The sequence below is a fragment of the Haliotis rufescens genome, unplaced genomic scaffold (genome assembly GCF_023055435.1).
Source record: "Haliotis rufescens isolate VD_foot unplaced genomic scaffold, xgHalRufe1.0.p SCAF_33, whole genome shotgun sequence".
Lineage (NCBI taxonomy): Eukaryota > Metazoa > Mollusca > Gastropoda > Lepetellida > Haliotidae > Haliotis > Haliotis rufescens.
Genome location: NW_025964035.1, coordinates 5,088,420 through 5,114,479, shown reverse-complemented (window position 1 = coordinate 5,114,479; position 26,060 = coordinate 5,088,420). Strand labels below are relative to the sequence as shown.

General features: G+C 42.8%; 1 protein-coding gene across 1 annotated transcript; it reads left to right on the top strand.

The window, feature by feature from the left end:
• Nucleotides 1–1,095: 1,095 nt before the first annotated feature.
• On the top strand, nucleotides 1,096–12,344 carry LOC124150275 (G-protein coupled receptor moody-like). The gene is made up of 2 exons (XM_046522247.2): nucleotides 1,096–1,238; nucleotides 11,366–12,344. The coding sequence occupies exon 2, from the start codon at nucleotides 11,373–11,375 to the stop codon at nucleotides 12,273–12,275; it is 903 nt and encodes a 300-aa protein (XP_046378203.1). The 5' UTR covers nucleotides 1,096–1,238; nucleotides 11,366–11,372; the 3' UTR covers nucleotides 12,276–12,344.
• Nucleotides 12,345–26,060: the final 13,716 nt, after the last annotated feature.

Genomic DNA, 26,060 nt, shown 5'->3' with positions numbered 1-26,060 from the left:
ACATGATTCAATTTTAGGGAAGTAGTATTTCTAGAAGTAGCTAAAGTCTATCACTATTAATGCATTTGCTAATTACGACGTTCTATAGAGAGAATTATTGATGTCCGCCTCGGATGCGTCCATCAACTTGCAAGGCTGGCCTGAGAAAGATTTATGTGTATTCCCTTTCGGCTATAACCAGATGTGACGTGAGTTTCTAGGAATAATATTGAAGACTAGAAATATTAAGTGGTTGTGAAAAGTAGCCATAAACGAACTAACCCAGACGTATTAACCCAGACCAGTCATCTCGTGACATTGAAGAACTTGGAATTAACGAGTATTCAATACTGTATAAGAGGAAGGAACCCGAATGGAGCTGAACAAAGTCTGAACAACCGACGACCGAACAACGTCTGAATACCTGACGACCGAACACTGTCTAAACGACTGAGGTACCCGAACAAGAACTGACGCCTGAAGAAGGTCAACAAAAGAAGCCTGAACAAAGTCTGAACAGCTGACGCCTGGACAAAGTCTGAACAACTGACGCCTGGACAAAGTCTGAACAACTGACGCCTGGACAAAGTGTGAACAACTGACGCCTGGACAAAGTGTGAACAACTGACGCCTGGACAAAGTGTGAACAACTGACGCCTGGACAGAGTCTGAACAACTGACGCCTGGACAAAGTGTGAACAACTGACGCCTGGACAAAGTGTGAACAACTGACGCCTGGACAAAGTCTGAACAACTGACATCTGGACAAAGTCTGAACAACTGACGCCTGGACAGAGTCTGAACAACTGACATCTGGACAAAGTGTGAACAACTGACGCTCGGACAAAGTCTGAACAACTGACATCTGGACAAAGTGTGAACAACTGACGCCTGGACAAAGTGTGAACAACTGACGCCTAGACAAAGTCTGAACAACTGACATCTGGACAAATTCTGAACAACTGACGCCTAGACAAAGTCTGAACAACTGACGCCTGGACAAAGTCTGAACAACTGACGCCTGGACAAAGTCTGAACAACTGACATCTGGACAAAGTGTGAACAACTGACGCCTGGACAAAGTCTGAACAACTGATGCCTGGACAAAGTCTGAACAACTGACTCCCGAACAAAGTCTGAACAACTGCAGCACTTGGACAAAGTGTGAACAACTGGACCACCCGAACAACACTTATACAGCTGTATTGCCCGAACAACGTCGGAACAGCACCTGAGACTTCAGAGAAATAGTTAGACCGGTGAGTAACATCTCGGTATTTCACACATCAATATCTATTTGCCTTAACACAAATATTACACGTTTGCCACAACTCTAAGCGGCGGGATGGCACAGGATTGGATGACAGTAGCCAGGTCACACCAGGGATGACACCCAATCCACAATTTAGTCTTTCCCACAAGGGTGGGGCCAGTGAAGCATGATAATTATTCCACATGCTATTTAGTCAACATAAGACGTGCGTTGCGATACCTGATGCAGTATGTGCCAAAATAGACAGCATTGTCTGTCGACCAAGCAGCACACTCACTAAAGTAACGCTGACATCACTGACCCTAGCCTTTCCCTGCTGGGTTCAAAGTTTACCGGAAGGTCGGTGGTTCGATCCCCTGGCCTTGTTATACCCGGCTCTCGGCATCAAGTGGATAAAACAAGGACTGGTCGGCTCGGACTGGTATACCCCGCCACGGTGATTCAATGGGCTAGCGACCCGGAAGATCCGGGGTAGAACAAGTCTATTTTGCAACCCATGCTTGCCGTAAAAGGCGACTATGCTTGTCGTAAAAGGCGACTATGCTTGTCGTAAAAGGCGACTATGCTTGTCGTAAAAGGCGACTATGCTTGTCGTAAAAGGCGACTAACGGGATCAGGTGGTCAGGCTCGCTGACTTGGTTGATGCATGTCATCGATCCCAATTGAATGGATCGGTGTTCATATATCAATCACTGGATTGTCTGGTCCAGACTCGATTATTTACAGACCGCCGTCATGCAGCTAGAATATTGCTGAGTGCGCCGTTAAACAACAAACAAATAAACTTTTTCTTGGTCAACACCTAATGATTTCATCATCAAACTAACCCTTTTGCGGCCAAAGCGTAGCCTCCTCATTATGAAACTAACCCTTCCACTATTTTCGCTGTTCATACTCCATCGTTCCCGACACTAAATTCTTCCACTTCCCCCGTAAAGACCTAAAGTTCTCACCGACAAACTAACCCTTTTAGTGTCAGGACCTAACGTTGTCGCTCCAAATTCGCAATTTTCCCCATCAAGGCCTAATACTCTCATCATCAAATTAACCTTTTAACCACCAAAGCGAAGCGTCCTCACTATCAAGCTTACACCTTTCCCATCAAGATCTAATGTTCTCATCCCCAAACTAACCCTTTCCACATAAAGACCTAATGTTCTCATCCCCAAACTAACCCTTTCCACATCAAGATCTAATGTTCTCATCCCCAAATTAACCCTTTCCACATCAAGATCTAATGTTCTCATTCCCAAACTAACCCTTTCCACATCAAGATCTAATGTTCTCATCCCCAAACTAACTCGTTCGACATCAAGATCTAATGTTCTCATCGCCAAACTAACCCTCTCCCCATCAAGATCTAATACTATGATTACCAAACTCACCATTTGCCCGGCAAGACCTAATGTTCTCATCCCCAAACTAACTCTTTCCAACTTCAAGATCTAATGTTCTCATCCCCAAACTAACCCTTTCCACATCAAGATCTAATGTTCTCATTCCCAAATTAACCCTTTCCACATCAAGATCTAATGTTCTCATTCCCAAACTAACCCTTTCCCCATCAAGATCTAATGTTCTCATCCCCAAACTAACCCTTTCCACATCAAGATCTAATGTTCTCATCCCCAAATTAACCCTTTCCACATCAAGATCTAATGTTCTCATTCCCAAACTAACCCTTTCCACATCAAGATCTAATGTTCTCATCCCCAAACTAACTCGTTCGACATCAAGATCTAATGTTCTCATCGCCAAACTAACCCTGTCCCCATCAAGATCTAATACTATGATTACCAAACTCACCATTTGCCCGGCAAGACCTAACGTTCTCATCACACAGAGTTCGATTGTTCTCATCAACAAGCACTTTCCCCCCTTTTTGGGGGGCTGTCGGGTAGCCTAGTGGTTTAAGCGTTCGCTCGTCACGCCGAAGACCCGGGTTCGATTCCCGACATGGGTACAATGTGTGAAGCCCATTTCTGGTGTCCCCCGCCGTGATATTGCTGGAATATTGCTAAAAGCGGCGTAAAACCATACTCACTCACTCACTTTCCCCCTTTTATGTTTCATTCATGTTTACCAGACTGAACCCTATTCCCATCAAGACAAACTCACGCTTTTACAGTCAAGGCCTTACGTTCTCACCACTAAAAGTACCAATGTTCCTGGTCAGTACCTTATTTCTTCGTAATCAAACTAACCCTGTGATCGACAAATCTCAGTATCCTTATTATCCAGCTAACCCTTTTACCGTCAAGCCCTAACAATATCTCACCACTAGGTTAAGTTTTTTCCTCGTGAAGACCTGATGTTCGCGTAATCAAACTGACCCGTGAAGATCCGGGGTTGAATAGGTCTTCATCAACCCATACTTGCCGTAAAAGGCGGGTACGCTTGTCGACTAACGGGAACGGGTGGTCAGGCTCGCTGACTTGGTTGGTACATGTCATTGATCCCAATTACGTGGATCGATGCTCATGATGTCAATCACTGGATTGTCTGGTCCAGACTCGATTATTTACAGACCGCCGTCATATAGCTGGAATATTGCAAATTACAAACAACAACAATAACAACAGATAGTGACTAGGTGAACCCGAACGCCTACCGAATGAAGAACCGAACCTGTACGACGATCCTCCGATTGACGAGCCAAAGCTGAACACCAATCCTGAGAGTGCCTATCCCGAGACGAACGTCCTAACGGTGACCGTTACTTTGAATGGACGATCGACCTCCGGCCGATCCTTGCTTTGTTGATCTGTAGTCGAAGTAGTACCCGGTCTGCTTGTTCCCACGACAGCTTTCAAGGGTGAGGTGAAATGGGGTTTAACGTCGCGTCCAAGATTAATGCATTTATATAGAGACGTGCATGTACGTGTGTGTGTTTGTGTGGCTGCTTGTACTAGTCCGGACTGATGCCGATTTATAGTGCTAGCTCACTGAGATACCGTGCCGCAGTTTGACATGAATACCCCACTCAGACACAGTATACTGACTACGAGCCGACCAGTCCTTGTTTTAGCCCCTTAATGCCGAGCCGATCGTTAACAACAGGGTAACAACAAGTACCATTTTTTAACGTCTTTTGGTATGCCGCGGCCGGGGATCGAACCCCGGACCCGCTCTCCGGGTGGACGCTCTACCACTAGACCACGGAGGCGGTCAGTATTCAATGGATGATAGTTAGTAGGCCAGGGCAAAGATGCGCGATCAGCCTCAGTCGAAACAGTTCGCAGAGGAGGGAGATGAACGTTAACTGGTCACTGACGAAACAGGAGCGGCGGTAATAGAAGTAGTAGCCACTGGAGGCCTGGTTGGATTGATTGCCACCAGCACTTTACGAACATCCTACAACGTTGGTTTTTCCGTCGTAGACGTGGATTCAGAGGTATCGGAACGGACTGTTTAGGTATCACAGGAGGGATGTCATCCATCAAGAATCTGTCAGAAACAAATACACCTCTCCACTGAGTGGCAGGTTTAGAGGAATCCGGAGGTGGTTCAACAACGAAGGTTGTTGTTTGGTTTGTTGTTTAACGCCGCACTCAGCAATATTCCAGCTGTATGACGGCTTTCTGTAAATAATCGAGTCTGGAGCAGACAATCCAGTGATTGATATCATGAGCATCGATCCACGCAATTTGGATCGATGACATGCATCAAACAAGTCAGCGAGCCTGACCACCCGATCCCGTTAGTCGCCTTTTACGTCAAGCATAGTCGCCTTTTACAGCAAGCATGGGTTGCTGAAGACCTGTTCTACCCCGGGTCTTCCCAGGTTTCAGCAACGAAGGAGGGGACAGGTGCCTCATTTGATTTCTTGGGTTTCATGATGGCAGACGGCTTGGTCTTGTCAGAACCCTGTGACTTTGATCGCCTGTCCATTTCACGTCTGTCACGTCTGTGGCAATTCCGAAGATATTTTGAAGGATTCCCCCATCATGTAAGGCTGATGAGGGTCAGAGGAAGTGTGAGTGAGTGAGTTGGGTTTAACACCGCTTACAACAGCATTCAAGTTATTTCCTGGTGGGTGGGAAGAAAGCCCGAAGTGATGCAGGTCTCAGTCGTTTACCTCTTCGGTGAAACCCACGACCACGGGTATGATGTTGACAAACCTAGAAACATAATCGGGGCAAATTGGGATTCGAACCCAAAATCATAGGTTTCTGGCCTGCCCAAAGGACGCAACTCCGCACAGCGAATCGCGGCGCCTTAGACGACTGGGCCACCCGTGCCTCGTCAAGAAAAATCTTGACACAACGGGTGAGGAGTAAGGCCTTATCCTCAAATTTATGCGTATTTATGGCGGTTGATTCAAATACACGTCTCCACTGAGTGGCGATGAAAAAGAGAATGATCTGGTTATTCACGCGATTAGGTCGTTTAGGTCGCTATGCACAGGAGTACAGTGCGTGAACTATGTGTTACTGTTGGGTAGTGACCATGGTTATGCTGGGAGGTGTTTGGATGAATTGATTTTTCTTGGTCAGTAAACAGAGCCTGCTGGGTTGTCTGCAGTTGAAGTGTTTTCTTTCAGAACCTGGAAAGTCTGTTCAAGACGGCTTCCACGTAGCGTCGAAGAAGAAAGAAGAAATGCATAGTGCGAGATAGGATAAGTTTAAAAATTTAGTTCTTGATGGAGGAAAGGGTTAGTTAGGTAGTTGGATCAATATGGGATAAGGTTTCTTCTGGTGAACGCTAATGTAACTTTGAAGGGGAAAGTGCTTGTTGATGGGAAACATCGAATTTTGTGTAATGAGAACCTTAGACCTTGTTGGTAAATGCGTTAGCTCGATAATGTATCAACCCAAATCAGCGAGCCTGGCCACCCGATCCCGTGTGTCGCCTCTTACAACAAGCATAGTCGCCTTTTACAGCAAGCATGGATTGCTGAAGACCTGTTCTAACCCGGATCTTCACAGGTCTGATGATAAGTCACTATTAGGAGCATCGACATTACGTTATTCGACTTGGATCATTCCTCATCCCAACTGTTCTTCAGAAAACGTTGCCAATGAGATCACTCCCGCTCCTACGAATATCGAATTCTCTGAGCCGTTTGTGATCGGCATCTCCGCTTCCAGTTCGGGTACCACCTCCTTCATCTGGATCGAGTCCTTTTGCATCGCTTCCTCCATACATGCAGCCACTGCCTACCTCTTGGCACCATAGAGACCAGGTTAATGATCCAACACCAAACTTCAGGTATGACCTCTGCTCTCCAGAATCGTTGTGGGCTGCCTACCCTGGATGGTTTGACTCCCACGCTGGCTCGCACACAGACTGCTCCTATTCAGTCAGCTGCTCCTGTTCCTCAGGTTCAGCATAATACGCAAGTATGTATTGAAGCGGATCATCACACCACTTCCTCCTCGTCTGGGAGTTTTTTGATTCATCCGATCCTGTTATGGTGTTCTACACATACATTTACTTTACTTCATCTTGATTGTGATTGGCTTACTCTGATTCCATGGTTTGATGAATGCTTCCCCTGATGTCTACTAATCTCCCGGCGGCGGAGGCTATTACAATTTCCTTAGTCTCCACCAAGTCTACAGAAGAGTACTTGAGTTTCGGACATTCTGATTTAAGATAAAATCACGGATATCTTGGACCTCCAATCCCATCATTCGGGATCCATTACGGTTTTGTGTCAGCAGGGTATTCTTCAAGAATGTACTTGGGATGAACCTTCATTTATATAAGCTTCCATATTCAACTCAACCCCTTTTTGCTAATGGAATACAAGCCATAGTGCAAGATGTTCACGAAGCAAACCACTCCTGCTACGTCATGGAAACAGATCCTCGACCTTCTGACTTCAGCACAACCCATCACTTTTAAGGGGTCAGCTTCACCTTGAACATCGAATGTTTGTGACAGAGTCTCTTTGTAGCCAACCGTCAGCTGGGCAGCACACTTCCATGATGTTCAGGTAGCAGGGCGTTCGTCAGCACCAAAATAAGAAACTTCACATCACCAACTCGAGTTCAAGGCTGTCATCCTGGTGGTATCCCATTGGTCAGACCCCCTTCGTTCCACCAAGTCGATGTCATTCCTGTCACTATCTATTGACTTCTTGTGGGTCATTCACTCCCTCAACATTCAGGTTCGAGCGAGGCACATCCCGAGATTTCCAATGTGATAGCCAACCCCCAGTGTGATAGGCAACAGGCTGTCATCGACGGGATATTGTCTCCAAGAGATTGATCTTGCAACACATTGCTCTTGTGATGGGAAGGTGTCAAAGCTTATGACTTTTCCCTTCAGAAAGTGCCTGGCACCAGTCTCCTCATACTGATTTTGACTGCACCCTTTTGGCCAATTCAGATGTGGTTCAGCACGTTTGTACAACTCGCTGACAGAAGGTTCCACCGTCTTCCACTACGAGACGACCTCCTTCCGCAGCCATATTCTCAGCCGCTCCCTCCATCGCTCGAAATCTTCCATCACTGTGCTTGGAGCATCTGCGGAGGTCCCTCGTTGGCATGCGTATTTGACCTTTCCTCTACTAGAAACGTTTGAGGCCTATTGTCACGCTCATTTCCACTCATTTTCAACCACTGAAGACATTAAGGGGCTCAAACGAGGACTGCACAGCTCTGAGTCAGTATACTGTGTCTGAGTGGGGTATTCATGTTAAACTGCGGCATGGTATGTCACTGAGCTAGCACCATAAATCGGCATCAGTCCGTACTAGTACAAGCAGCCGTACAAACACACACACGTACATGCACGTCGCTATATAAGTGCAATAATCTTGGACGCGACGTTAAATTCCACCTCACCTCACCTCTGTGATCAACTCTGTGCCACGGCCTCGAGGCTCTCCATCTTTACTGAACTTCAATCCCTCATTTGATTCAGTTTGAATTGTTAATTAGAGAGTGGGTGATTTTTTCTGGGCCAACCCTGTGATTTTATTGCGAAGAACCAGCTTTTGCAACCATACTACAGGCTCACACCTTTGCTGGATTGCCAACACTGATCGCGTCCAATCCTCATGAGAAACAAGCTGTCGCCTCTACTATGACCTTGCACAGCAATTGCACCACCTGTCCACCATCATGGAAGGGTGCTTTTGGAAGTCAGACACGATCTTCTCTTCCCACTATCTCCGTGACATCTCCGTGACAGACGTACAGGGATTTCTCCAATTTGGTCCCTTGGTCCTGCCTCAGAAGCTGTTGACTGCACACAAGCGCAGATAACAGATGTGTGTACCCACCCATGCTCTCTCCTACTATGCTTGTTTATATACAGAATAAATCTTGGAACTTTAGCTCATATGTCTATTCTTATTTTCATTGTTCCGATTTAAAGATCAAGTTCTCATTTGGAGGGTGGATTCACTCCTTGCCTTGTTTATTTAGGTTGTCTGGTTGTCTGGTACTGGCTGAAAGATCCTCGTCTGGATATTGTCAATCGTTCTCGTCTAAGCATGATTCATGCCCTTGGGCTTGCTTGATAGCTTTGATGAAGCGTTAAAAGCAATTGCGTGCAGTCGCACTCTATTTTCCATGTAAGATAGTGTAGCATCCTGTCTTGTAGAATCGTTTGACTTGTAGAATCGATTGAACCATTCCAGTCGGACGCTGTATAAATTGTGTTTTAGATACACGGTCACTCATGCAATGATGTCATACATGAAAACATGTTCTGCATGATGTACCCTATTTCATGCTGTTATGTCACCAACGTATCATCGTGTTACCGCCATAACAAACCAACCGTCTGAACCTAGTGCCCAAGTTACTATGCCGACGGACAGACGCACAGTTATGTCAAGGAGATTTTGTCTACACCAGAATCAACGGTATCAACCACCGACACACACTCACAAACCCACAGCCTCCCCCTACCCCTCAAGCGATTCGCGGCCTTCAGTTACGATGTCTCTACTGTGCTGGCTTTATCCGTTCCTAAAGCCTTCGGTCCCCATCTACCACCAGCTACATCAGACGTTCACAGGTTGTCTCCTCCGTCAATACGTCCAAAGCTGTCTCGGATACGCCTTCTATCTTCTATCGACCCTCGTAGGATTCCTAGTCCGCTACCAATCTGCTGCCCGTTCTTTCTTCACAGGATGTTCAAGTCTAACATTCTCTCCACTAAAATCACTATTCTCTTCGTCAAAACCTAATGTCCTCATAATCAAACTAACCCTTTTACCCTTAGGTCTTACAGTCTCATCACTAGATTCAGATCAACGAACTGGTAAAAGCGTAAGATCGATAGCCTGGACGCTACTTTTTGGTTGTAAAAGAGTTAGTTTGATTAGAGTATTATGTTGTGACGAGGAAAAATGGTGAATTTGGTAGCGAGACCGTTAGGCGTTGATTGTAACAGGGTCAGTGTGATAATGAAAACATTAGGTCTTGATGGTTGAATTCGGTGGTGAGATCATTAGGCAAAAGGGTGAGTTCGATGATGCGAGTGTTAGATTTTGACCGGGGAAAGGATTAGCTAAAACTTGATGGGTAAAACAGGTTAGCTGTGGTAATAACATCAGATCTAATGCCTTCTAGCGCCTCATACGAGACTTGGTAATATACTCCCAAGGAAGTTTAGAATAAAATGCGTTTGCACACTGATCCATTTACCACAGTAATAATCTAGTCACTGAGCATAAATATAAATATATTATTCCCCGACCACCGACCCATTCCTTCTGTCCCTCCGTCCCCTTCTCAAAGCAGACACATTTTTTTAAAAACTATTTGAGTAATGACATTAAATGAGTTCGAAAATTGATGTTGTAAATGAATTTTTTGCCGAGTTATGGCCACGCTCCATGTATTTCAACTAAGTCATACTGCGTGAAATGGAGACACGTTTTCTAAGAAACTACTAAAATAACATCAATGAAAGTTTGCATGCTTATGTAAGATATACTTAAGTCATGGTCCTTGCTGCCTGCTTTCAACTAAGTGCACAGTCTTCAATAGGGACACGTTTTCTCAGAAACTACTGAAGTTACATGAACGACAGTTTGCATGCTTATCTAATACCCCATTCACATGCGCCTCTATACATATGTCTGTATATGTGCATACGTGTGTAGAAATAGATACGTTTACCAAATTTAATGCGTATATACAGATTTGAGCGGACAGTGTTTTTTTTTGGTTTCAGGGAGTCAAAACTTTGTGTACGAATTAAATCAAACACCTATTGCTTCATGCGAAAATATTCGACGAAGTAACTTTCTTCTCATTCAAACTTTATAGGAAAACAGCTGTTTTGAGTTGAAAGTCGTGAACGAATATGTGTGCCTTACACAATTTATATACTTTATTTACACAACTAAGATGCTTTTCATGTGAACGCAAGGTAAATTTACATATACGCACGTATGTATAGTTACACATGTGTAAAATTACTTACGTTAGTAAATGTTGTGCATGTGAACGGGGTATAAGTAATACTTGTCAAGACTAGCTTTGAAAATTGGTGCCACAATTTTTTTTACAGAGTTATGCCCTTTGCTCCATGCTTTTCAAAATAGTGCTAGGTGTCTGCAATGGGGACATGTTTTCTATGAAACTACTGACGTTACATGAATGAACCTTTGCATGCTTATCTTTGAGATTCTTGTCAAGACGGTGTTTCGAACATTTGTGCCGTAAATATTTGTTTCCAAAATTATTTACCTTGCTATATGTTTTAAGATTTTGGGCATACACATCCATCACTATTTTACATAGTGCCTAGTGTCTGCAATGAGGACACATTTTCTCAGAAACTTCTGAAGTTAGCAAATCTAAGTGATAATTATCAAGATCGAGTTCAAGGATTGGTGCCATAAAATATTTAGTCCAGATAAGGGGTATTTTCTGTGCTTTAATTTCACATTTAATCATGTATCTCTCGGATGACATAAATCGGCCCCTGTGCTTATCGCTTTTAAAACTTTATAGGACTCTTAGCTGTTGTGTATCTTTCACTACTACTTAAACAAAGAAAAGTCCTAAGTTTCCCATGGCGGTGAATAGTGATAACACTGCCTTCTTGTTAGTCATACTTCAAGGATGGGGTTAATGGAATATGATAGTTAATGGCCAGAACAATCTTCCTCTGATAAACTGCTCTATTTTTCCATTCTAGAATCAAAATGTCTGTCACCGAGAACTCGACGTCGACCTATGAGGAACTATCTACTGAACTTCGCATCTTTCACTCTGTCTCCTCCATTGCAATCGCCATCGCAGGAACTGTGGGCAACATCATCAGCATCTACAGGTTGACTCGGAAGAGTCAAAGGCAGCAAACCTGTAACATATACCTTGTAAACCTCAGTGTCAACAACCTCCTAAGCTCCGGGATCATACTGCCCCTTATCGCTGTCAACTCGTTCTTCAATGGCTGGATCTATGGACTCGTGTTCTGCAAACTCTTTGGTTATGTTCTGTATACCAACATTTGCGTTGAGGGTAATGCTATCACCCTTCTGACCTTCAACCGCTTCTTGAAGATCGTTCACCCCAATACCTACAACACGGTGTATGGGAGGCCGAGGAACAATGCCATCATCATCGCCGTCAGTTGGCTTTTTTATGCCGTGCTCTTAATCTTCCCAGTGACTGACATAATGGGAGAGTTTGGGTACGACCCCAACAAGAAGTACTGTGGAATGAGCAAGAAAGATAATTTTGCTTTGATTATTGCTGCGTGTTTTCTTTTAACGTCAGTTCCACTCATTTGCTACAGCTACGTATCCATCTTTCTCACTTTCAAGAAATCCAAGCAGAAGATTGCAGATAAGAAGACAGATATTACTTCCACTGAACAAACGAACACAGGAATCAACTCCAGACAGGAAATGCGATTGTTGCGTATGATCATTATGATTATGGTATGTTTCCTATTGACGTATACGCCTTATTCAGTGATAACTGTTGTGGATCCACGCATGGAGCTTGCCGGACGATTGATCAACACCATCATTATCTACATCTGTTGGTCGCACCTCTTCATCAATCCGATCATATATATCCTGAAGAACCCCCAGAAGTGAGCGAAGGTCGTCTTGCGGCAGTCAGAGAAAGCCCAGCTGTAAACAACTATTGACGGATTACACACATAAAAAGGTGTTGTAAGAGACTGACAATACAAAAAAAAATATTTATAATCAATATACATTATCATTTCGCTACATGAGATGTTGAGCCACTAGATGACACTTGATGTTGTTATTGTGTTTGCTCACTCTGTGTTTTTCATGGCATTTGAATCTTTGAAGATCCGGGTTAGAATTGGTCTACCGCAACCAATGCTTGTCGTAACAGATGAGACCGTCTCGGTGGTCCGGGATTTCATCCCCGGTCACGTCATACCAAAAGACATTGAAAATTGGTACTTGTTGTTACCCTGTCTGTCGCTTGGCATTAAGGATCTAAAACAACGACTTTTCGGCACAGAGTCAAATATTGTGTCAGAGTGGGGTATTCATGTTGACCTGCTGTATGGTATCGCAGTGGCCTTGCACTATAAAATCGGCATTAGTCTGGACAAGCACAAGCAGCTACACACACACAAACTTGCAAGCACGTCGTAATATAAGTGCAATTATCGTATACGCGACCTTTCACCTCACCTCACCATAAGAGACGATTGGATGGTCAGACTCGTGGACTTTGTTGATGCATGTCATCATATCCCAGTTGAGTAGATCGATCTGGTCCATACTCGATTATCTACAGATCGCCGTCATACAGCTGGAATATTGTTGAGTCTGGTGTTCAACAACAGCAAACAAATAATGATTGTCAATAATTTAATTAAAGCATTAATTGTAAATGTAATTAAGCATTTTTGCAAAAAACCGATTCGATCAAATTAACAAGTACATATTGCTTTTTAAACTATGAAAATTACATTCATGAATATTTCTATATATGTATCTATTAAAATTTCAAAATAAAAATGAATTATTCGCATATTAATTTTTCCATGCTATATTGTATATATATATATATATATATATATATATATATATATATATATATATATATATATATATATATATGAGACTACATGCTAGTATTACCAATTAATTTATCTCTAAAACAATTTCAAACATTACATCTTGTCCGGTATAGACTTGTATTTTGTGTCAAAAAAGTTTTGGAGATCCTTTGAACCAACACATGACTCGATTCCAAGTATGCTTTCAAATGTCTTTAATGCTGGCCGTGTGTGCAATATGAGATGTTGTGTGTAATTGGCTTGGTGTGCAGTATGCTACATAGTGTATACTTGTCTACGTGTGTAGCATGCTTTATAGTGTATAAATGGCTATGCGTGCAGTATGCTACATAGTGTATAAATGGCTATGCGTGCAGTATGCTATGTAGTGTATAAATGGCTATGCGTGCAGTATGCTATATAGTGTATACTTGTCTATGTGTGTAGTATGCTACATAGTGTATAAATGGCTATGCGTGCAGTATGCTATATAGTGTATACTTGTCTATGCGTGTAGTATGCTATATAGTGTATAAATGGTTATGCGTGTAGTATGCTACATAGTGTATAAATGGCTATGCGTGCAGTATGCTATATAGTGTATACTTGTCTATGCGTGCAGTATGCTACATAGTGTATAAATGGCTATGCGTGCAGTATGCTACATAGTGTATACTTGTCTACGTGTGTAGCATGCTGCATGCTATATTGTGTATAATTGGTTATACATGCAGTATGCTGTATTGTGTACAACTTATTATGTTGTGTATAAATGGCTATGCTTGGATAATGCTATATAGTGTATACTTGTCTATTTGTGTAGTATGCTATATTGTGTATAATTGGTTATGCATGCAGTATGCTGTATTGTGTACAACTTATGCGTGCAGCTTGCTATACTGTGTGTAATTGACTATGTGTGCAGTATTATGTATTGTGTATAACAGATTATTTAAAAGAGCAATTCAATGCTAATGTGAATACAACCATGCGCATGGTAGATGAATACCAGGAGGAAGGGTTCCGAAGAAGTGGCGCCAGTTAAACTCGGTGCTGAATAGTTACGAGTCTCTTCTTACATTCCATTACCCCCTGGTTTAAGACACAGAAACAAATGTATATTGAATATAAAGAAAGAAAATTAGAACTGTTTCCTACTTTCGGTGATCACTCACATTTCTCCTGCCCTTTCCCTTCCCAAAGCAAAAGGAAGCCACAGTACTTGCCTTACGTCAACAGGCTCACTTTAAACGGAGTCACGCTTCCAGTGTCTATCAAATATATATCTAAACTTCTATCTCAAAACCAACTCTCTATCAACGTATGCGGGAAGGACGCATCAGCAAAGTCAAATCCGATTTGCCTCCAGACAGATGTTTGGACCTTTTGTTATTGATCGATGATAAATAGGCACACTATTGTTTGATGCCATTTTTTTCAAACCAAGAACACCCATGAAGATCCGGGTTAAAAGTGCTCTTCAGCTGCCCAGGTTTGTCGTAAGAGGCGACTAAGGGGATCGGGTGGCCAGGCTCGCTGACGTGGTTGATGCATGTCATCGTATCCCAATTGCGTACATCTATGCTAAATCACTGGATTGTCTGGTCCAGATTCGATTATTTACAGACCGCCGTAATAATGCTGGAATATTGATGAGTGCGGCGTTAAGCAACAAACAAACAAACAAACAAACAAAGCATATACGGTTGGGGTTTGGTTTGAAACATGTGACGCCCACCATCGGAGGACAGATTGTGTATTTCTGTTCGTGGTAAGTGTCGTACAGGTCTCGTCACGCCGAAGACCCGGGTTCGATTCCCGACATGGGTACAATGTGTGAAGCCCATTTCTGGTGTTCCCCGCCGTGATATTGCTGGAATATTGCTAAAGCGGCGTAAAACCATACTCAGTCAGTTAGTCAGTCAATATCTATTATCTGCAAAGTTGAGACGGAAGTAAACAATTTCAGACGTTACCCCAGTGTGAAGGTAAAATCGTATTGACTGAGCTGTTTCCTCGTTACAAACGTATCTAGTGTTGTCGGTTTACTGCCATTTATCTGAGACTTTCATTCCAATGAAAAACTCTAATTGATACGGAGGTCCCTATTCAGTAATAAGCCGACTGTTCAACGTTAACAAATAATGTTCTTTTACTTCTGTGATCAGTTTCAGCTTCAACGGAAATTATCTGTTTGCATCAGGGCGAAGCGGCAGTGTTGGTTTTGATCCATGCAATTGGGATACGATGACATGCATCAACTAAGGCAGCGAGCCTGACCACCTGGTCCCGTTATGTGCCTCTTAGGTTGCTGAAAACAAATTGTAACCAACATCTTCATCCGCCATGACAATTGTGGGGTAAATAGTTTCCTCGAACGAGGCGTCTGAGATTCCTTCGGTTCGGGTGGTCAGGATCACTGACTTGTTTGGAGTATCTCATCGTTGATCACAATATCAATCACTGGATTATCTGGTCCAGACTTAATTATTATAACAGCCCGCCGTCATACAGGAGGAATATTGCAGAGTCCAGCGTTAACCCAATAAAAGGGACAAACCCCTTCCCATATTTATAGGAAATATCACACACACACGCACACGCACACGCACACACGCACACGCACGCACACACACACGCACACACACACACCCCTCGTTGCTTGTAGATTGTGCAATCTCATATTAAAATCAGATCTTAGTTCTCGCTATCGCTAAACAAAGATCTGAGGACATCCCATTACGGGTCACGTCAGAACGACCTTTCATCCAACATTTCATCAGTCATTTCATTGGTCAGTCAAAATTCGCGAAAGGTCGTTCTGACGTGACCCGTAATGGGATGTCCTCAGATCTTTGTTTAGCGGTAGCGAGAACTAAGATCTGATTTTAATGAGATTGTAGATTGTGTGGCGACTGAACCTCAGTCCATCTATCAACCACTGGTGTGGCTTGCTGGGACTTGCATTGATGTTGTAAACATGAGCATCTGTCATTGCCAGTTTTTCACCAATCGTTTTACAGTCAATTTGACCTTCACTTAGATGGAATTTCCCTCTCGGGTCAGAGTAGGTCCCCGGCACTCTGGCGCTTGTCTTAAAATTTGACTGCATATAATTGTGCGGCCAGTGACTTGTTTGATTGGTGTCGTCGTACCTCTGTGGTGGAAATGATGCTCATTATATCAACCACTGGTTTGCCGGGCCCAGACACAGTTACTGACAGGCAAACTTGATATTAATGTTACAATGGTGTCGGTGATATCACAGTCAAGCCAGCGTCCGCCCGGAGAGCGGAAGGTCCAGGGTTCGATCCCGGGCCGCGTCATACAAAAAGACGTTAAAAGATTGTACTTGTTGTTACCCTGTCTGGCGCTCGGCATTAAGGGGCTTAAACAAGGACTGGTCGGCTCGGAGTCAGTATACTGTGTCTGAGTGGGGTATTCATGTTAAACTGCGACATGGTATCTCAGTGAGCTGGCACTATAAATCGGCATCAGTCCTGACTAGTACAAGCAGCCACACACACATATACACGTGCATGCACGTCGCTATATAAGTGCAATAATCTTGGACGCGACGTTAAACCCAATTTCACCTCACCTCACAGTCAAGCCAGCGTCTTTGTAATTACGACAGAACAACAACGACTTTATATGTCTTCAGCCTCTGAGTCAATATATAACTAACTGAATGTTTTATACCCTGTGGGGAGTCCTGGTTAGAATAGATGCCCCGCGACCAAAGCTGGTCGTAAGAGGCGACTAATTGGACAGGGTAGTCAATCTCTGTGACATTTTCTATTGCCTTGGTGCCGCGATGTTGTGGATCGTTGCTCACAATATCAATCACTTGATTATCAGGCCCCGACATGGCTATTGTATACAGGCTGCCTGCATTTAGCTGGAAATTTAACTGGTTGATTGGCATTCTAGAAGTTGGCAAAATAAGTAAGAAAAACGTACAACTTTATGGATAACAAGTTCTGTTTTATTGCATATAGCGGCGTTTCGATGGAGATTCTTTATGAGTGAGTGAGTGAGTTGGGTTTAACGTCGCTTTTAACATTATTCCAGTTATATCGCGGCGACATCGTTCTGAAGCTGGAGTGACAACGAAGTAAGAATCTACATCGAAACTCAGCTATATGCACAAATAAAACCAGTAGTTGTTTTCCATAAAGTTATTTTTCTTATTTAGCTGGAAAGAGTGTGCAAAGAGTGTGGCGCTAAGCAACAAAATAGACAAACTAAACGTCTTTAAGAACACAGGGTTTGGAGCCTTGGAACATTGGAACAGAACTTCCGTCTTTTGTCACCTCAGCAATACGCAGTGCACACGAGCATGATTTTGAATGCGACGTTAAACCCCATCAAATCCCTCCTTACCCCCCCCCCCCCCCCAAAAAAAAACAACAAAAACAACAACAAAAAAACAACAACAAAAAACCCAACCAAAACAACAACAAACAAACAAACAAAAAACCAAAAAAAACAAAAAAAAAAACATATGGCTTTAAAAGGAACGATGTACTGAGGAGGGGAGACCACCACCCAAGAAAATGCTAAATATGTATCCTCCATCGGAAGAATCGGTTTCTCGCGGTGACGTCATCAGCGTTGACGTCATCAGCGGCGACTGGCATTGGTCATCTTGTCAGTCGCTGGACAGCGTCCAGAAGTCTGTATCGTCAAATATTGGAGCTTACAGACCACTACGAGACGTAACGCTGACATTAGAACACCGGCGTCGAAGGTAACGAGGGGCTCGAAAACTGTGACGCTCGTAGAACAGAAACTGACAAAGGGTCTGATTCACAGCCGAGATAGGATTCCAGGTTTTAGAGCAGATGGAAGAATATAAATTTCTACCGCCGACGATGAGAACGCTGTTGTGGTCACGATAGCAAACCGTTTGGAGATGGTAGGGATGGTTTGTGGTGTCATTTGTGGCAAAGTCAAGACAGATCTAGTCAATTTGGAGGAACCATTACTGCACAGATTGCCCGGATCCTGTTTCAGCCGATAACACAAGGCCCCGTCTTACGACTTGCCTTAGCCATCACAGTCACCAGACACATCAGCTATTGAACATTTGTGGGATCACCCTGACCGTCAAATTAGAGCACAACCAGATCGCTCTCATAACAATGATCAGTTATAGCACAGGCCTCCGAGAAGAATGGCATCGGATCCCATTTCCTGTGATCAGACGTCTCACATCTTCTGCCCATCGTCGAATGTGGGCGTGCATTGATGCCAGTGTTGAGCATACACGATACTGACTGACAAGGGTGACAATCTGATGGACAAAAGGGAGTACCATGTGCTGACGTTCAGCCTTGATCGATTACTGAACAACAAACCCCATTCTCCCAACTCTGGAAACAATATCATGTGTGTTCTCATTCACGATATCACTTGTGAGTATGTTAATTCACGTATCTCCTTGATATTGGCCCTATTCCGTTTTTTTTAACAAACAAGGTTAATTGCAATAAACAAGTTATATTCATAAATATATGAAAAGTTTGAATGATCCAATCGGTCTTGATTAAATCAGGCCACGTAATAATGTGGTAGCCCTACCCATCTGCCCTTAATTATATTAGAATGAAACGAACTATAGAGCTAATAGTTTTAGTCTGTATCAAAATGACCAAACCCGTTGATAGAAAAAATACGTTCATAAGTTAAAATCGGAAATAATATACCTGCAATTCTTAAAGCAATTGTCATTATACAATTATCAATGCAACGCTTAAATGACTTAAAACTGATATTTACGTAACGATATAATACAATAATATGTGTCTGCCATATATATATATATATATATATATATATATTTATATATATTCATTCATGGGTTTTTTTCTTTTAAGAAAGGGCACATGACGCGCAATTCACAGTACAGTCAAAACTGTTTCAGTTATATCACAGAGGGACAAGAGGAGTCAAAGGATACAACACGATGGCTTGGATGATATGGCCTCGTGAAGTGGGTGAGGTGAATTGATTATAAACAAATAAGTGTTCTAGGAATACCTTCAGGCTCGTTTCTCTATACTAAGGATTATACTCTGTATTTGATGAGGATGGCCATATTAATGTTTTATTGAGGCTGAAATATTTTTCCAACCTGATGGCGACTGAGGTTTGTATTGACACATAATTATTGGCTTTTATTTGCGTTACAAAAATAGACGTGTCATCAAAATGGATAAGAAAAGCAAAGGTTACTGATTATTTTTCAATGGAGAATTGATTATTCTTTATGTCTTGCATGAGCGGCTACTGAGGAACTCGTATTGATGACACTAAATGTCTCCAGTTCATCATAGATGCAGGGTCAAGGAAGTAGTATTTCTAGAAGTAGCTAAAGCCCATCAGTAGTAATGTATTTACTAGTTAAGAAGCTCTAAAGGAAGACTAGTAGATATCCACCACGAATGAGGTCATGAAATAGAAAGGCTGACCTGAAACAGATTTATGTGTATTCACTTTCAGGCATAACCAGATGTGACTTGAGGGTCTGTGTATAATATTGATAACCAGAAAGATGTAAGTGGTAGGGAAATATAACCATTAACGACCTGACGGAGACATATATACGCGTATCAGACAAGCCATCTCATGACATTAAAGAACGTCAAGTTAACGATTATTCAGTATTGTATAAAAAGAAAGAACCCACAGTTATCTGTGTCATTCTGTCTGAAACGTCTGAACAACTGCAGTTCCAGAACAGCACTGGAACAACTTGAGCACCCGAACAACGCTTATACAACTGTTTTGCCCGAACAACGTCTGTAAACCAGCACCTGAGTCTTCAGAGACAGGTTAGTAAAATGTCGGAATATCACATATTAATAATAATTATATATTTGCCTTAACACATAAGGCAAATAACGTTTGTCACAACCCTAAGCGGCGGAATGGCACAGGGTAGGATGACAGTTGCTAGGTAACAACAGGTATGACATCCAATCAACAATTTAGTCTGTCCCACAAGGACTGGGCCAGTGAAGCATGATACTTATTCCACATGCTATATAATCCAAACAAAAGACGTGCGTTGCGATACCTAATGCATTATGTGCCAAAATAGACAGCATTGTCTGTCGACCAAGCAGCACACTCACTAAAGTAACTCTGACATCACTGACCCTATCCTTTCCCTGCTGGGTTCAAAGTTTACCGGAAGGTCGGTGGTTCGATCCCCTGGCCGCGTCATACCAAAGGATAAAGAATGGACTAGATGTTACCCCGCCAGGCTCTCGCCATTAAGTGGATAAACAGGGACATGCACACCGATCCCCTGACCGCGGCAATAATCTAGCTCGCCGAGCATGCTTTAGGATATTTTGTTATGTCTGTTGTTTTACGCCGCACTCAGCAATATTTCAGCTATATGACGGCGATCTGTAAACAATCCAGTATTTGACAACATGAGCATCGATCCACGCAACTGGGATAGGATAACATGCATCACCCAAGTCAGCGAGCCTAACCACCCGATCTTGTTAGTCGCTTCTTACGACAAGCATGGGTTGCTGAAGACCAATTCTAACCGGAATCTTCACGGGTAGCTCCAGGATGTGGGCTTGGAACATCATCAATATTAATATATACATTATTAGTCATACTTCAAGGATGGGGATAATGGAATATGATAGTTAATTGTCACAATAATCTTTCTCTGATAAACTGCTCTATTCTTCCATTTCAGAATCAAAATGGCTGTCTCTGTAAACTCGACCTTGACCTATGAGGCACTATCCACTGAACTCCGCATCGTTCACTCTGTCTCCTCCATTGCAATCGCCGTCGCAGGAACTGTGGGCAACATCATCAGCATCTACAGGTTGACACGGAAGAGTCAAAAGCAGCAAACCTGTAACATATACCTTGTAAACCTCAGTGTCAACAACCTCCTCAGCTCGGTGGTGTATTGCTGTACTCGGACAGTGGCAGCACTCCCATTATCGGTTGATATAAATAAAAAGAAAGAAGTCTAGAGCTTACTGGATTTTGAAACACATAGACAGTGTCTGTTATAACTACAATAATCATATTGTTGTCTAGAAGTGGGTGGGGTGTGGGGTGTGGGGTGTGGGGTGTGGGGTGTTGTTTAAGCTACACAGCAATATACCTAAAACAAGAGAGGTCACACGAAGTCAGCTGGTAATGCTGATTGGGCCGTCGATTTATCGGTGGCAGCGCACATTTGACCATGGACATTATCTTACCGGCACTACAGGAATTTCCCATTTATATCACCTTCAACAGATATGTATACGAACTACAACCACTAATATGTTTAACCTGTAATGTGACATTTAATACAACTTCATCAACAATTTGAAAAGATATTAATACAAGGCACAACTTAAAATATCAAGACGCAAGCAGTTACAAAATACCACTTTCAAAATGCACAGCCCGTAGTTGTTCATACATTTTAATAATTGACACCGATACAGCTAGATGTCGAGTCAAACAAGACCGCAAGCCTTATACTGCTACATACAGTTACATACAGCTACATACAGCTACATACAGTTCTGAGTGGTAACAGCTTTTGTATTTCAGGCTGTACTAAATACAGCAAACTTGCAAGTCTCTTCCCATACGTCAACCCATACATAAAACATCAATTCATACTATTGTGCTAAGAGTGTAGTTGACCCGTGAAGATCCGGGGTAGAATAGGTCTTCAGCAACCCATGCTTGCCGTAAAAGGCGACTGTGCTTGCCGTAAGAGGCGACTAACGGGATCGGGTGGTCATGCTCGCTGACTTGGTTGATGCATGTCATCGTATCCAGTTGCGTTGATCGATGTTCATGACATGTCACTGGATTGTCTGGTCCAGACTCGATTATTTACAGACAGCCGTCATAAAGCTTGAACATTGCCGAATGCGGCGTTAAACAAAAACATACAAACAAATAAACAAATACATAATCCTTTACCCTCACAACTGTCGGCGGTGATGTGGTCACGGTCTTAGGTTCATAAAATGAATATCCTTGCTTTTCAGCCACATCAGTAATAGCTACATCTAATCTTTACACTTCCTGGAATATTCTGACGTTCTACCATATGGAATTCACCCTGACACGCCCGCCAAGTTGACAGCCACACGGCAGAATAACTGAAACAAGAGAGATGTCAGGTCACACGTCCATTATAACAAGCAGCATACAGGCCAAGGAAATTTCGGTGGTCGCGCATCCGCACAAAGAGTTACTTCCCTTTGACAATGGTAATTATCATGGCGGCTCAGACGACTCTAGAGTTAATCCTAAAGAATCAGCCGAAAACTTGGAACTCTACAATGCAAACCAGGACATCCCCCCCCCCCCCCAAGCACAAATAACCAGCACCCGCAGGATAACCACAACCAGAAACGGAAAACTTCCTCAGCCCCAATCGTTATCATCAACTTATAAAAAAACCGCTAAATTTCTAGAAACCCCTAAACACATCTCTTTCGGAGCTCACACTAAATTAGTAGTTAAACCCTACATCAAACAAGTTAAACAATGTTCAAACTGCCTTAAATGCAATCATACGGCCACTCAATGTACATTCAAAAAAACTAAATGTAAAAAATGCGCCCAAACTGATTGCCCAGGCACATGCTCTCCCTGGTGCATCCATTGCAAAACCATAGAACACTTTTCACTCTCCAACCAATGCCCACACAGACACACCCTCACTCAACACGCCAACAGACACATCAACATAGACTCGGCCAAAGTCCAGACAAGGAAATATGCACCACCTACATCCAAGCCTCTCTTCCCCACACCACACCCAAACAACATCCTTCCTACAAGCACCACAATAAAACTCCCAGCATCTATCTGGGGACACATCACAGAAACCGCTCCTACTGCATCCCCTCTTATCCTCCACACACTGCCACCCAACAACTCCCCCATACCACACATAGTCAGAACATCAACACCCACATGCAAAAAAAACCCCACAAAACGACCGCCATACCACGACCCTCAACCAAACACACTACAGCCCCCAGGGCAACAACATATCTCCACAAGCAAGCCCAACAAAAATACACAAACACTAAGGAAACCACAGCTACACCCAACACACGAGCACGAACACAACCCTCCACACTACAAACACCCCCACAAGCCACCCCTATGGAAACACAATGACTAAACCCAACGTAAACGACGACGATGAATATTCTACCACCGAAGAAACTAACGAAGTAACCTTTTCAGCCCCTAATCAAACAAATTCTTCAAACGAAAAACACCTCAACTCACCAGCACTAAAAACCTAATAATCTCACCATACTCTTATAATTAGCATACATGCTTAAGCAAAACTCCCCAAATGCTAGCGTTAAATCCTTCCACGCAGTAGCACATAAACTAAAACTAACAACACTCACATTCGACCTATTTAACACCCACCTAAAGGAAGTATCTAAATAAACCAAAATTAAACTTAAAAAGTAAACCAACAACCACCCATCCCCCAACAAAGGAAGGTCTAAACATCTTTCAGTGGAACGCCAAGGGACTAGCCTCCCACTAATTAAAAACTAAATTTAAAATAGACAAAGGTCTACACATCGTTTGAATTCAAGAAACTAAATTCCCTTCTAAATCTAAATTCACCCTCCCTAACTATAACCCAGTAAGAACTGACCGAGCCAAAACTTACCCAGGTAGAGCCGGAGGCGGCCTAATCATATACGTCAGGGAAGACTTAAACTACAAAGAACTTAAAATAAACACATCTAACTTAGAAGCCAACGGTATTCAAATAACAAACAAAAACAAAAAGGTAAATATCATAAATATATACCACTGGGTAGAAAAACAAGTCAAACCTGAGGATTTAGACATCCTCCTCCAAATAGCCAATAAATCTACAATCTTCCTAGGAAACTTCAGTGCCCACCATCCTACCTGGAGTATAGCAGGCAAAATAGATAAACACGACAAACTCATCTCAGACTGGATAGAACATAACGACCTAACACTGCTAAATAATAACGAACCTACTAGATACGACAAAATACACCATCAATACAGCCCAGATCTAGCCCAAGGTATTCAATGGGAAGTTCACGGAGAACCACTAGGTAGTGATCATTTCCCCATAAACATAACGATAGGAGACGCAAACATTCCAATTCCAACCCAAAACCAGGAATCAAAATTTCAATATAACCAGGCAAACCTAGCTGACCTAGAAAGTAACGACCCCGAAATTTTACTGCTGAAACCTAACAGACTATATAATTAACGCAGACAAGAGCTCCATCCCATTCAAAACAACCCAAAATGGGCAAACCTTCGATCCCATGGTGGAACGAAGAAATAGAACAAACTAGGAGAAAACCCAAATCCGCATTTAATAAAGCCAAACATGATTTCAAACATTTAAAAATAGCACACGAACTTAAGCACCAAGTACAAGCTTAGTCAAAGCAGCTAAAACTAAAAACTGGAAAAACATCTGCGGAGAAATTAACCACTTCACAGACGCCAGAACGGTCAGGCGCAAAATCCACGCCCTTAGGGGAATTAAACGCCAAAAAAATCAAACACCCCCGATAAACAACTCAGCAAACCCCTCTCAAAAGGCTAATACCCTAGCAAACCACTTCTCGGCCGTCAGCAGCAACAGCAACTTCCACCAAACATTTCAGGAACACCTAAAAACAGAAACCAAATTTACCAAACAACCAAAAAACGATCAACTAGAAATAAATCTCCCATACACAATGGAGGAACTACTCCCCGTCATCAAAAACAGGAGCAAGGGCACAGCCCCAGCCTTAGACCTAACCTCATACCAGATAATTTAACAACTCCCCCCCAAAACTTCTCCAAACTCTACTTAAGCTGTATAACCTCATCTTTCTAAACGGTCAGGTCCCATCACCTCTGGTCATACCAATCCCCAACCTAATAAACCAGCTGACCAGGCAAACTCATACAGACCAATTTCCCTAACCTTCAACCGATGCAAAGTATTCAATGGCTAAAAAAGGCTTCAACACTACTTAGAACAAAACAACATTCGACATGGTCTGGCACAACGGGCATAGGACAAAAATAGGACTTAAAGGACAAATAATAAACTGCATCCAAAATATCCTAACAAATCGGAAAATCACCGTGGGTATAGACCAGACGCTATCGGACCAATGTCCCCTAGAACATAGCACTCCCCAGGGCAGCATCCTAAGTGCCACACTCTTCAATATAATGATTAATGATCTCTTCGAGGGACTATCCCCTAAAGTAAACACTTCAAAATTCGCGGATGATGGATCCCTCTGGATCCGCACTAAATGGCCCAAAGCTTACTACAAAAATCACTAAACAAAATTCAACAATGGTCTGACAAATGGGGCTTCTTATTAAACTCTGAAAAAACAACAGGAATAGTATTTAACACAAAAATATGCAACCCGCCTCCCTAAAACTCCAACTTAACAATAATCCCATCAATTTCCAAAAACAAACCATATTCTTAGGATTAATCTTCGATGAACATCTCACATGGGATGCTCACATACAATAACTCGTAACTAGATGAAGCAAAGATCTTGACACGCTCAGATGCCTCACGGGCTCCAACTGGGGAGCCTCTAAAAATACCCTACTATCACCATACATATCACTAAGTCGTTCCTAACTAGACTACGCCATATACAACACCTTAAACAACTCTCTGAATAAGAAACTAAACTCAATCCAGTATCAGGCCTTAAGACTAATCACCCGAACTCTACATGGTACCTCCAGCACCTCACTCCGAGCCTTAACAGGAGAAATC